This window comes from Schistocerca piceifrons, chromosome 1 (genome assembly GCF_021461385.2).
Source record: "Schistocerca piceifrons isolate TAMUIC-IGC-003096 chromosome 1, iqSchPice1.1, whole genome shotgun sequence".
NCBI lineage: Eukaryota > Metazoa > Arthropoda > Insecta > Orthoptera > Acrididae > Schistocerca > Schistocerca piceifrons.
Genome location: NC_060138.1, coordinates 706,875,542 through 706,889,981, shown reverse-complemented (window position 1 = coordinate 706,889,981; position 14,440 = coordinate 706,875,542). Strand labels below are relative to the sequence as shown.

The window sequence follows — 14,440 nt, the reverse complement described above, 5'->3', positions numbered from 1 at the left end:
GGAATCCACATATTAAGTATATTAGCGGTAAATTGTCTAGGGTAATCTATTTGTTAAGGCGATTAATGCACTGTGTACCTAAAAATTATGTTAGAGTATCTTACTACTCATTTTTCCAAAGCATCATATCCTATGGCATTATTTTATGGGGAAACTCCACTTGTATGCATGATATACTATTGCTGCAAAAGAAAGCTATTAGGATAATTACAGGCTCACCGTACAAGGCTCATTGTAAACCTTTGTTTACTCAACAAAAAATCATGACAGTAATAAACCTATATATTTATTATGTTTTAATCTACACAAAAAAGAACTTACCTAAAGTAAAACGCAGGGCAAATATACATTGTTACAGCACTAGGACAAACAGCTCTATCTATACACCCTACCACAGACTGTCAAAATCAGTTAACAGTTATGAACTTATGGGCCACAAATTATTTAACAAACTCCCACAAGGTATCCAAAATTTACCAGAGCAACAATACAAACAAACACTTTATGACTGGTTAGTTGTAAACCCATTCTACAATGTAAAGGATTTCATGACCTATGATATTAAACTGTAAAGTTCTTAACAATTCTGTCCTTCTATAGCATGTACTGTACTGTATTGTATTATATGTATGACTTTGTCTATTGCTGTAATGGCTTAAAGACAATAAAATTATTATTATTATTATTATTATTATTATTATTATTATTATTATTATTATCATATGCATCAGTTGCCTGACGGTATGCAGTTGAAGGGAAGCAGGGGAAGTTTATGGGCATGTTTACTGTTCCCAATATGGATTTCCAGTTGCAGCAGCATGCATCAATTCAATTTTGCATTATTCTTGACAGAACTCCATCAAAATCATTGGAAATATAACAGGAAGCCTACAGAGAACAATTCATGGGTAAAATACAAGTTTCTGAGTGACATAAACAATTTTGGGAGGGTAGAAATGACCTTGCAGATGTTCTATGCCCTCTATGGCCCTCAACTTTGAAGACTGAAACCAATGTCAACACAATTGGTGTCATGTTTCAGGAAGACCACTGTTTATTGTTAACAAAGATTGCCAAGATTATGACTATATCCTATGGATCAGATGAAGACATTGTACAAAATGTTCTAGGGTATAGGAAAGTTACAGAAAGTGGGTGCCACTTGTGATCAGTGATAAACTGAAGGCTCACTGCATGATGGCATGTCAACAATGAAAGGGAAGGTTCCAGTGAGAACCAGATTTTTTGGACAAAGCCATCACATGCAGCAAATCCTGGTTTCATCATTATGACCCAGGGACAGAACAGGAAAGTTTCCAATGGAAACATCCTTCAAGCCCAAGTCCTAAAAAGGCCAAAGTTCAACCAAGTGTAGCAAAAGTCCTGCATCTTGTCTTCTTTGATAAGCAAGGCATTGTGCATGATCATTTGGTGGATGAGAAAAATACTGCTATTGCAAATCACTATTGTGACACATTGAAGTGGCCATCATGGAGCAAAACTGTTGCTGAAAGAGAGTGAATCCTTCATCAGAATAATGCACTGGCTCATTGCACCATCAAGACTTGAGAAACAATAACTTAATTATGCATTAAGGTGATGCCACATCCACCCTTATTCACTGGACATAGCACTGTGTGACTTCCACCTATTTCCTGCACTGAAAAAAGAGCTTCAGGGTTGTTATTTTCAGACTGATAGAGAGCTAAACAATCAAAATTTGGGTGTGCTCAACAGACTATCAAAAAGGAGATTCAGGGAGTGTTTTGAACATTGGACTGAGACTGGAATTGTTGTATTGTGTATGAGGGAGATTACTTTGAAGGTCTGTCATGGAATTTGAATAAAGGTGAGCAGTACTTTCCACTAAATAAATAATTTTGGTTATTTTTTGATACATCCTCATGCAAATGTGTCTCACAGAAATTTTAATTGAAAAACAGTCATTAACAAGGCAAGCCAAATGTGTTAAACTCCTAAGGGAATCCTGAGAAACAGGATTCATGGTCATTACAGTAAAACACTAGGTTATCAGCCAGTTTTAGAGCTAAAGAAGAAGAGTGTGTGTTTCTGTGGAACTCCATAAAGCAAATTTGTGATCACATTTCTTTGTCCTTAGACTTTCTTTATATGTTACTCTGAAATTATTATTGAAATGTAATTAATATGCCAAATTTATGTTTCAATTACAGATACAGTTTTGGAACAGTATTGTCACCCTAGACATCAGCCTTTAAAATTTCCACTACAAATAGTGTTACATAAATATGCAATGGTCAGCCACATTAAATAAAATTTATTTCCTCATCTGCACTGTCTTATAAATCCACAATGACATCCTTATTAAATCACTGCTTCTATTCAGTGACAGGATTTTTAGACCATGTGAAGTACAACAGACTTTAAGCAAGAATATGCAAAAACTACTTGTGCCCCTAAAGCAAGACCAAAGAGAATTAATTTATTGCACTGCTACCATTACAATATATTTTCATGTTATATAAATTGTATCAGAGCCTGAAGTACAAATAGTGCATTTTCAACTGTGTTAATATGCCAATTAAGTTGTCATTACAGTGTGTATGAATGATTGAAATGTGAACACTCTTGCAGCTTGTGAACATTGTGCAGATATTGTTTTCTTCTTCTCTACATGGTGTAAGATGTTTCTCCCTACATATTAGGTATAAACATTCTCAAAGTCAAAGTTGAGCATTTTTAATCAAGTCAGTGATGTTCAGCAGAAGCCCTAAATTCTCTCAAGAATTTAATACTTTAAGAAAAACACTAATTTTTTTTTAAAAAAAAAGGCCTAATTTACTCAGAAACGGTTTTGTGAAGCAAAATTGGAAATCTGTGCATTTCTTTCTGAAATAAAAAAGGTGCATTCTTTATTTATGAGACTATGTTTTATATTAATCTGAGATCTTTGTAATTAAGGTTTCAAAAATGTTTGCATGCTGTACTTTTGACACTGATTATAGAGATCAGAAACTTCAACAACATACATAAAATTGCAACATTTTATTATGTATAACAAACTTCTTTCTGAGGCATGAAATGATAAGATATCTGTTTGGTTTAACAATGAACAATATGGGTAAAATAAAACTTTTTTTTAAGAAAGTCTTTGGTCAGTTTAGTTTTCTTATATTACAAACTAAAGACAGTGTAGATGTGTTACACTTCAGTCTTAAAAAATGTGGTCACTGTGTATAAATCACACTTACAAAAGACAAACAACATCAACAATTACTTTCTTACATGAAACTTTATAATGATACATACATATATAACTAAACTGAGGTATCTTCCTTTTGAATCACATTAATATTCACCCAAAGCCAAATGCTAGCAACTCTAATGTTCCATTCGCAGTGCAGACAACCAACACATACATTACTATGCACTCTCCACACATACTGTTTACTACAAACAATGACCTTCAAGCCATCTTGGCTATGAACACATTATAATTTTCTGGCACTGTTTCTTAATTTAATTCATTGCCACACAGTGATAATAACTTTAAACATACACAAATAATATTATGCACTGGAAATACAGTAATAAAGCTGATTTATCAACTTCAAACTTTCAAAAATTCAGTCTTCTTTTATAAGTAATATCCATAATGAAGAGCTGAAATTTGTCCATTTACTTTTCCATGTAGCTACTGTTGATTTACACAAACAGAAACCACTGTATATAAAAACAGTGACAGATATTGAGCACATGGACACTGATAAACTACAGATGGCATTTGTTTTAAAGGAATATCCTGGATTGAAGAATATTACATGTGATGATATAAACTGAGGTACAACTTCATTCAGGATTAAATGAACTTGGGTGCTCTTTTGGATCAACCCTTTACTTTTTTCTCTCTTTCCTTCCACTCTAGGAATAAGTTTTTCATGTCATTCATTGATGTCTGAATTGCTGCAGCAAACCTTTTAGAATCCTAAAATGGAAAATACATCGCTTGAAAACTGAATATTATCACACCATTATATAATATTACACTTTATGCTACTGAAAATGAAATATAGATACAATATTAACAATATTTGCAACACACTTGGATTGTTTTCTTACAAATTGTTAAAGCAAGAAAAACTGGAGAATTGTTAACAGATACAAATATAAAGTTGAATATCATCTTTCAGGTATCTCAAAAAGTCCCTCTTTTCACATGAAAGAAAATAGGAAATTGAGAAAAGGAAACATAAGATGCATCACAGGCATAAGTTGGGAAAACTGCTCTGTCTTATGAACTAGAAGATGTTTAATATACACAAAAATGAGAGCTCAGTTAAGAGATTAATTAACAAGATTCAAATTGTGCAATACTAAAAAGGATCTGCCAGCTGTCAGTAAATGAAAGATGAAAAACTCAGATAGATTCACATGGTGCCAACAGAAATGTAGCACATGGAAGGGAATACAAAAAACTGGAGAATGGGCAAAGAGAAAAAATGGAAAAATTATGGATGTAAAATTACTGGAGGCCGATATTTGTAGATACACTGAGAGACAAAAAACATAAACGAAAACAACAACTTAAATTAAACACTGACAGTTACAAGGGGGGAGCCAGTTTTGTTCCCTGGCTGTGCACCATGATGTGCTCATTTTATTGTACTTTTTTTGTAGATACATTGAGAGACAAGAAGTATACAGGGAAACAACAGCTTACATTAAATACTGATTGTTACAAGAGGTAAGCCAGCTTTGTTCCCCTGGCTATGCACCACGATTTGCTCATTTTATTGTACTTCTTACTTTCTATGTCTTGCATTTTTTTGTTTTATTTTATCAGTATTTATCTCCCTTTTAAATATTTTCTGTCTAGTTCTTTTCAGTTTCACTATTTTATTGCTTCTCCCCCAGCTACTCCTTCTAGTCTTTCTTCTAGTCAGGTAGTCAGGAAACATATTGGTCTAAATCTATACTTGTACTTAATGCGGGTTCAAATCCTCACCATATAATCACAGTTTATATTTCCTCTGATTCTTCAAAATCATGAATATTAAGGTACTTCCTTCTATAGTACCTCAGGCAATTTTTCCCCATTTCCTTGCTAAGTTTAATGTCTTCACTCCACTGTCTAATGATTTCATTGTCACCAATATGCTACTTTCAGGGCCATATATGGGGAAAAGGGGGGGGGGGGGGGGCAGGAGGGGAGTAGAGCAACTGACTAAGGTGGCAAGTTATAGGGAGCAGCAACAGTTGTCAAAAATTGTTTACAAATTAAAGGTATCAAATATGTTCCTAAAATTTAAATCTGCTGTTAAAAGATGAAAGTGAAGCAATCCACACTGGCAGTACTGATTAGGTTTCACACCACACACACATTCCTAAAATCTAAATCTCCCTCTCATCAGGGAATGTTAGTTGACACACATGCAGAGTGTGTTAATGTAGTGTCATTTTATTACCATTAGTAAAGATAAAAAACAGCTCTTTTTATAACTTATGACAGAGTGTTCCTACACGTTTCAGTTTTAATTGATAGTTATGTGACAATATTATTAAAATGGTGTTAAGGTACATCCACACCACAGTGATTTCATTAATTTTGCTCATGTATGCAGTTTTCCTATTTAAAAAAATACTTTTGGAACTTCATTTTAAAAACAGATTTTTTTTAACTTCTGTGAGTCAAATGACAAATTAATTTATCATCAGGTTTTTGTACATGGATCTGTAATAGTGGAGAGTAGCAGACACACTCTGCATGATTTTCATGCAGATGACTGAATACAGTTTGCTTTAGTTCATTAAGTCAAATTGCAAGTGACTTTTAATGTTATTCTCACACCCTCATTAATGGATGCTGCTTTGCAATATTGTGATAATCACTGAAGTAAATGACCAGAAGAACGCTACTAAGTGGGGCTCGGTATTGATCTCTGACAAAAGAAAAAAGAAAATGAGAAGAAGAACCATTGAAGAAGCTTCCCCACCTTGATGCTTTTATGAAATCCTCAAAGAATTCGGTAGAGAAGAAACACTCTTCCCAAGTGTAATTGTAGAAGACCAGGAAGAAATAATTACCCCAAATAAACCAAAAGATGAAAGAAACACACTTCAACCAGACAGAAGTGAAAAATGGAATACCCATCTTTGTTGAGGAACACTCAATGCTGATCACTTTTGGGAGCAGAGGAGGGGATGGGGGAGAGCGGGGTGACTGATAAAATCCGAGACTTCGTTGCAATGAATGGGATGAAATAAACGAATTATTTTCTGGAAAAGACTGGCAAATAATGAAATTATTGATAGAGATTATTTAGTGTATTCAGAAAGTCAGGAAACATCATTTTGTGCAACATATGCAAACACTTGGGAAGAGCTTGTGGTTGCTAAGGCTGGAAGCAGCCAGAAGTAATTGCAGCCCACAAGAACAGGTTGAGGCACCAAGAGTGTGGTTTTAGTTTTAAGAACTGAAGCTCAGCTCTGACCAGGATAGATGAAAAATTATTTACAGGACTTGAAAATGAAGTACAATATTAGCGTAATGTGTTACAAGGAGTTATTGCTCTTGTAAAGAAACTCTATTCTTGAGGACTATCATTCTGTGGTGGTGATGAACTGCTTGGAAGTGTTCACAACTGTAACTTTTATATGTGCATGGACCTTATTACTGAATTTGATCCATTTCTTGCTAGCCACTTGTCACAATACAATGATTCTGAAAGGGAGAAACATCATACTTGTCTTTTGCTATGTATGAGGAAGTAATCAGAATCTTGTTGAAGAGGATAGTGAAAGAAATAATGGCAGAAACTATTGCAGCTAAATACTTTTCAGTCTTAGTGATGGAAATCCTGATATTGCACACAGGCATCAGTTAAGCTGTGTCTTGCATTTATGTCAATAAACTGCGATTAGCAGAAGAATGATTTGTTGAATTTATATCCAATGCAGGACATGGTGGCCAGGACCTAGCAGATGCAGAGCTCCAGTTGGCATGGATTGGATATAAGGAACTGTAAAGGACAGAGTTACAACAATGCACCAAATATGTCAGGTACTCTCTCACTCATTCCCTCTTCTATAAGGAACATTTAATTTTTTTCAGTGGTTCTAGTCAGCACTGGAATCATTGGAGTACATCTGCACATTTTTCAGTAACACAACTTGACTGTTAAATCCCTCTTGATAACCCGATTGTCTACTAGAGAAGAAGGTTGAACAGCGAGGCAATCATCAGAGCACTGTTGTCAGTCATGGGGAATGTGTGTGAAAATTTTTTGTTGGACTATGAAGCTAGATGCATAATGAAGAAATTGTGTAGTTTTGAGACATCTTTTATTAATGTAATTTTGGACTCAATTACAGAAAGATTCAGAGTTGCAAGTAAGCAATTACAAGCAGTAGAAATGAAAACAGCCACTGTTCACAGTTGTACAGTTCCTTAGTTGGTTTCTTGCAAGAAATGAAAACAGGATATGAAGTTTTCATGAAAATGGTGCTAAAATTCTACAAAATGAAGTTCATCAGGATAAGAAATGCAATATGTAAAACAAAAATTCTTTCATGAATCTGAATCAAAAAATGGAAAATCCAGGCTGGACAAGTGCCAGTATTATGAAAAGGACAGACTGCTACTCACCAGATAGTGAAGATGCTGATTCACAAACAGGCACAACAAAAAGATTGCTAAACAATTAAGCTTTCCAGCCAAAAGGTCTTCTTCTGACTTGGACAACACACACACACACACACACACACACACACACACACACACACACACACATTCACACAGACAAAGCTCAAGCACACACATGTGCCCACTGTCTCTATCTGTCCGCGGCAACCAGAGACAATGGTCGGGTATGTGAGAGCTGCATTTGCATGAATATGTGTGTGTACGTGGTCTAATTCAGAAGAAGGCCTTTGGGCCAAAAGCTTACTTGTATAGCAGTCTGCTTATTGGGATTGTCTGCAGATAAACATCTCCACTATTTGATGAATTGACGAATCTGATTCAGACATTGAAGGAGCTAATGAGTCAGATGATACGCAGATATCCTTTATTTTGATTGAAGAATTGGATAAGAGTGTTTCTTCTTTTAAGGGCTTTAGTTAACCATTTAGGTTTTTGTTCTTTTTCTTTTAAGGATTTCAGTGAACCATTTAGGTTTTTGTCAGATGTGAAGAAGCTAACTCCACTTTAAATCCAGGAAGCATCATCATGGCATCTACAATTCAGATATTGAGGTCTCAGCATTTATACCTGAATGTTTGCACTTCAAAAGCTACATCTCTAATGTAAAGAACAAAACTGAGTCACACACTCTTCCACGACTGTGCACTGTTATAACTTCAAGCTGAACAAATATATTTCAAGGAAGACACAATACATGAAAGTCACAGATCAAGTAATGCTAAAAGGTAGCAGCTTAGAAAATGTTTATTCAGATTTGAACAGAGCTCTTAAAATATACTTGAGTACTTCTGCTTCCAATTGCTCAACAGAAAAATTATTTTCTGCTGTAAGATATATAAATAATTATTTAAGGGCACCACAGAAATAGTATCTTCTTAGTTACCTTGGTGCCCTCTGACCTGACAGTGAAATTGGATTATGAAGAAATCATAAACTTGTTTAGAAATGACAGGACAAGGAAAAAAACCTTGTTATTTCAATAATCAGTGTTTCGCCCCCTGGTACCTTCCTAAATGTAATATTTGTTGTTTGTATAGTTTATATTTAATTTTAATAAAAGCACGATTATAGTGTTTGCATTTATATCTGTTCTATGACACTTTATTAAGTATTTCTACTTGCAATTTTTATAAAAGCACAATTTTTGGTTTGAAACTCATAGTTAAGTATTAGACAAACAAAAAACACACCCACATGTTAGGAAAACTTTAATAAATATCTGTATTTCAAAGTTGGGGGAGGGACAGCAGAGAGTTTTTTGCCCAGGGGTGTCAGTAGTATAAAATATGGGTCTGGCTAGTCTCTGACAGCCCTTCCTGTTACTCTTAAATTTGACTGTTGGCAACTTTAATGTCCCCGGACACATGATTTGTAAGGACTTCTCATGTATTACCCTAATATTTTTCCTTCACTACATTCCCCTTTTTGTAATTAAGGAACTATCTAAAAGCTCTTAAGGCTAAAGGTTTAACAGTTTTTGTGTCTGTCAACATCCCTTCTTCCACTGTTACTTTCTTTTCACTCACATTTAATTCAATACTGATATAAAAATAAACATTAAAAATACATATATGTATCACGTACTGTCTGGGAAGAGCTGTGATTGCTGGAAATGTGGAAAAATATTACATCTTCTCCAGCAATAATATATGAGACTCCATATCCATCTTTATGAGTTGGACCAAATCCACCAGCTGGTGTGATAGCCTTTGGATTTTTCCTTGGATCAACTTTTGCTATCTGGGTGTGAGGTGTTTGCGATGTTGAAAGACGCCATGGTTCTCCAAGTGCTTCATTCAGAAATGGTGAGTCAGTTTGAAAATACTTGGATAAGACATAAAGGCAAAATAAATGACGATCTATGCCCTTTCCACACATGGAATCTTTAAAACCTTTAGTGTGGACAGTACATGCTCTCTGCAGCTTTGATACCCGCTCCTCAACCTGTAAATTCAAAATGTCAATATGACAATTAGTTTCTGAAGACAGAGAGACAATGTCAAAAATATCTTAGTCATGGAAAAAATATACAGTGCATTACAATCTACTGGTAAAGATATTGCTCCATTTGCTACCTTTATGCTCTTTAAATACCAGTAACTAACTTTTTTACATAACCTTTCAATTATATCCAACTAAACATGCAATGCATATGCCAAGTACACCCAATAATGCCAAATTACTATTTGTACAATATATTATGTAACTTTATTATTCATGTTGTAATTTTTAAACTGCTAACTCTAATGGTATATTTAGGTTTGTGTAAAGCCTTGTTAATTAAGAGAAATCAGTCAATTAAGTTGTCCCATTATCACGTAATCATCAAAATACTGTGAATTAAAAACACTTTATTCACTAAAAGACCTAAATCAGTAGACATACTCAGTAGACTAAAGGACCTAACTCAGTAAACAGTAGACAGAGCTGTCTAATTTCCTTCTTTCCCATAACTAGTTTATCTTTTCCAAAAACTCATTAATTTAAGAAAAATCCATAATTAGTTTTGCCTAACCAAAAATACTTTCATCATTTAAGCCCTTCAATTTGTTTAATTCCCATGGTTTATGCTTTACTTTTGTAACCCTAATTTTCCTGAATCAGTTAAAGAATTTTTTATCTAAATATGGCACAAATTAACAATCTAACTAAATTAAGAAAATTATGAAGCTGGAAATTTTATATGGAAATAGGTAATCCACCAATAGATGTAAAGTGTATCAATCAAATAGAACAATGAACTTCCTAATTATTTATCATATAGTTAAACCAAATCGTTGGACTCATTAGATCAACACCATTACTAAATATGACCCTTATGGTGTTATAAAATGAAATATAGTTACTAAATTCAGATAATATTCACATACCAGTCTTTAAATACCACTTCAGACAGGGAATCCCCAGTATGGGTCTAGCTAGTACACTGCTAACATCTCTCTGTCAGGAGCCACGATTGTGCATAAAAGTTTACCGTTTAATATTTCTATGTTGAAATATGCAGGCAGAATTTTTTGAACTAACATTTCAGTGTCACTCATTTCAAAACTTCCTAATTATTTATGTATCATCAGACATATATGAGCTTGAGTGCTCTTCAGTGTTGTTTCCCCCTTGTCAGCTTTTGTGTGAGAAACAATTACGCACACAGTCAATGGCTCATGAACTTTGAAGAAAGGGTGATAATATGGACATTGTTATGTGTAAAGTCAATGGACACTCAATCTGTTATCTGTGAAAGAGATATGAAGACAGGCATTAGTAATGGACTTGCTCTAATGCTACCACTTCATTATTATACCACTGCATGATATCAAGATATGAGATAACTTACCTTGGTTGACTAGTAACATTGGTTTGACAGAAACTGGACTGATGGACTGATCAGAACAGACAAGAATGATAAATAACATACTGCTAATTATAAAAAATTTGTCATCACTTAGTGGTGATTTAAGTCAGAATAAATATGCCAATAGGTTAACATAAAACACACGGTGTTGCATCTATCATTTCTCAACTTAATTAAACAGTTTTCAGAAAGAGACCACAAGTTTAAAGATGCTGCGAAGGAAGAATGGTCTACAACCAAGTATGTATCTTACAACAGTCCATTTGAGTTCCAGGTCACATTTACCCAATGGGCAACATCTGGTAAGGAACCCAGCTGAGGGTTATTAGTGAAGATCTAGATGGTATCCATACTAGTGGGAGGCAGCCCACACTCAATGAATATACCCATGATAGAAATAATTGCATTTGTATCTGCTACAGGCAGTTATGAACAATGTCCCTAATGCAGGTGCTTTGAGGTAAGTCTGGGAGGAATGAAGAGTAAAACTCTACAGGAAGTCTAGGGTGTATCTCAAAAGGCCGCTGGAAGATGTATGTCTACTCTTGGGAATTCCTATGACTGTACTGGTTCCATTTACATCAGGAAGGCCGAGTGGGGAGATTCCAATGACTGAGCACCTCAGGATCTCCATATATCTCAACCTAGGCTTGTTGGATAGATCATCCCATGCCAGCTGTAGAAGAAATATACTCAGAAGAGGAACTTAGCAAATCCGTACATAGTAATAAGGCTCCAAGTGAAGATAACATCCCTTCTGAAATCATAAAACAATGCAGAAACTGCTTTGCTTTAGCATCTGCGTGTAATTTGCCTGTCTTGGGAAGATGATTACATTTCACAGAACACACTCTTTAAAATCAGAATCAAAAGTGTAGAAAGTGCAACAGCTATCAAGGGATTTTACTCCTTTGCACAATTCATTTTGAAGCTCTTGTACGCTCTTGTCTCTAGCACCTATCCAGAGCCATATGCAGATGTGTATATGAACTCTCTTTGTAAGCCTCAGAATTGTCACAAATAATATAGATATCTTTTTAATGCAGTCATTTATGTTCTAAACGCTTTTGAATAGGTTTCATAAGACTGGATGTCCTCCTAATCCTCTGAAGTAACCAAAAAGTGTTAACCCTGCTGTATGACAGAGTTTGAAGGAGAATATTAAAATCCTGTGCTGATTTGACAGAATCACTTATAAATTATTTTTGTAATTACTCACTGACTTGGGGAATATTTCCTGACATACTTAAATTGCTATAGTAACAGCCATCTATAAAACACAAAATAAGAAGACCATATTTTATTACAATTTCACTCCTCCCACTCTTTTAAAAACTTTTTCAGAAGGTGTCCAATGATAGAATTCTAACTCATTTCACTAAGCAGAACTTGTTAACTGCCTAATAGTTTGGCTTCCAAGAAGGTTTTTTCACTGAGAAATCAATAGAAGATCTCATGAATGCAGCCCCAGTAGAGCTAATCAAAACAAAACAATACAAAAATATCCTATTTGCATACTTTATGACCTTTCCAAAGCCTTTGAGTGTATGTATTAGAATATTCTAGCAAAATATAGTCTTATGGCATTAATGGCAGTGCTTGCAGGATGAAGTTTTACATTTGGAAGAGTAAGCAGAGGGTCTCATCAACAGACTGTCTCACCGACGTGAAACTGACTTACAGTAGCAGATTCATACTAGGTCCACTCTTGTTCTTAACCCATTAAATTATCTTCCCAAAACTTTAAAATTTGTTCTGAAAATGGTAATCTTTGCTAATGACACAAGCATACAAATCAAGAATCCAAAATAAGCCGTAACAGAAAACACAGATGACAGTTGAACTGATCTGCAGCTGCTTCACAGCAAACAGTTTAAGTCTTTATCTCACAAAGATGCACATTGTGCAACTGTGACAAACAAACGTTACCTACTATACCAGTATTACACATTATTATGTGTTTGTGTACCAATAGTACACATTGGTGGTCAAACACTAAATCAAACACTCTATGTAAAGCTCCTTGGGGTCCAACTGGATAATAATAAAAAAAAGTCTATCCAAGGCACAGGTAAACTAATCAAGAAACTTAGTTCAGCATGTTCAAGAAGTGCCTCAAATTATGTAAAATGAAAACAAGGGACCTGGGTTATTTTGCACGTTTTCACTCCCTGTTATCTGATGGATATATCTTCTTGGGCAGTGCACTTAAAGTAAATAATATCATCATTCATCAGTAGTGTGCAGTAATAATATGAGTAAAGTGGATGACTGTACATCTTGCAAAAGCCTTTTTTTTTGGATCTTGGAATTCAAGCACTTGATTCTCAATACATTTACTCCTTAATGGTTTTTGCTGCTAACGATAAAAACCAGTTTCAGCTGAACTGTGACCTACACAATCACCAAACAAGATGTAAAAACAATTTTCCTGTAGACTTTTCCTCAGTGTGTACTCTGGTGCAGAAGTTCCCAACAACCTTCTCTCCAACATAAAGCAAGAAATTGCGGATTTCAAAATGAATTAAAAACATACACCCTTTCTTTACAAAAATCTGTTAATCTAGGTTCAGGAAGCAAAAAACTAACTGATCTTTAATGGTGTTCTAGTGATCACATAAATAATAAATTGAGAAATTGCTTAGTATCTAGGAGTCACTGACATCGATACTTTTCAAAGTGTAGGCCTAATGCACGCAAGTTTTAAATAGCTGCCCATTGTTTTCTTCTTCATAGCTTCAGAATAAATTATAAAAGGAATTATGCACCATGATTCAACATGCTATTGTCTTGTATGAAGACTGGTACTCACACTGATTGATGTAAGTATACTGTCATCATATTGTGACACCCAGAAATAATTTAAGAAATAATCTTGTCAAGTTAAATCAAGTACAAGCTATTAGTGCATCCTACCCTGTCAGTAATATAGGCATTGAAGTTTTTTTCAGGAATTTGATTCTTGCATACATGACAAAAGAACCTGCATTATACAGATTGAGATGTGATTTGAGACTAAAATTAACAATTCACTGGTATTTTGATTGTAATTTACACAGTCAATACTGTTTTGCATTTTTAAGTTTAGCATTCAGTCTTAGTTTCTCTTTTGTCAAAGAAAAGAACCACTTATTAACTGTGCCTCTAATATTTTTATGTGACCTCTGTCTGTCATGTTCATCATCAATACTAAACAAGTATATAAAATGTGAGGAATGTAGTAATGTCCTATACAAAGGATTCTACATTTACATATGTACAGAACTATTTTCTGTAAAATATGCCATTGTAAACAAGTTAATATTAGCCTGTCAATACGATCATCAGGTTACTTTCCATTAGGAAAGTGGATGCACTCAGAAACTCTTATGTGATCTATAAATGATAGAGCAAAGCTATTAGTCATC

General features: G+C 34.6%; 1 protein-coding gene across 1 annotated transcript in view; it reads right to left on the bottom strand.

Moving 5' to 3' along the window:
* Window positions 1-3,033: 3,033 nt before the first annotated feature.
* The window catches only part of LOC124710724 (carnitine O-palmitoyltransferase 1, liver isoform-like), a 210,599-nt gene continuing 199,192 nt past the window's right edge, over window positions 3,034-14,440 (bottom strand). The window contains exons 15-16 of the mRNA XM_047240949.1: window positions 9,266-9,625; window positions 3,034-3,964 (exon numbers count right to left, since the gene is read on the bottom strand). Of these exons, the coding sequence (XP_047096905.1) occupies window positions 3,866-3,964; window positions 9,266-9,625 (459 nt within the window). The 3' untranslated portion in view covers window positions 3,034-3,865. The remainder of the gene's footprint in view (window positions 3,965-9,265; window positions 9,626-14,440) is intronic.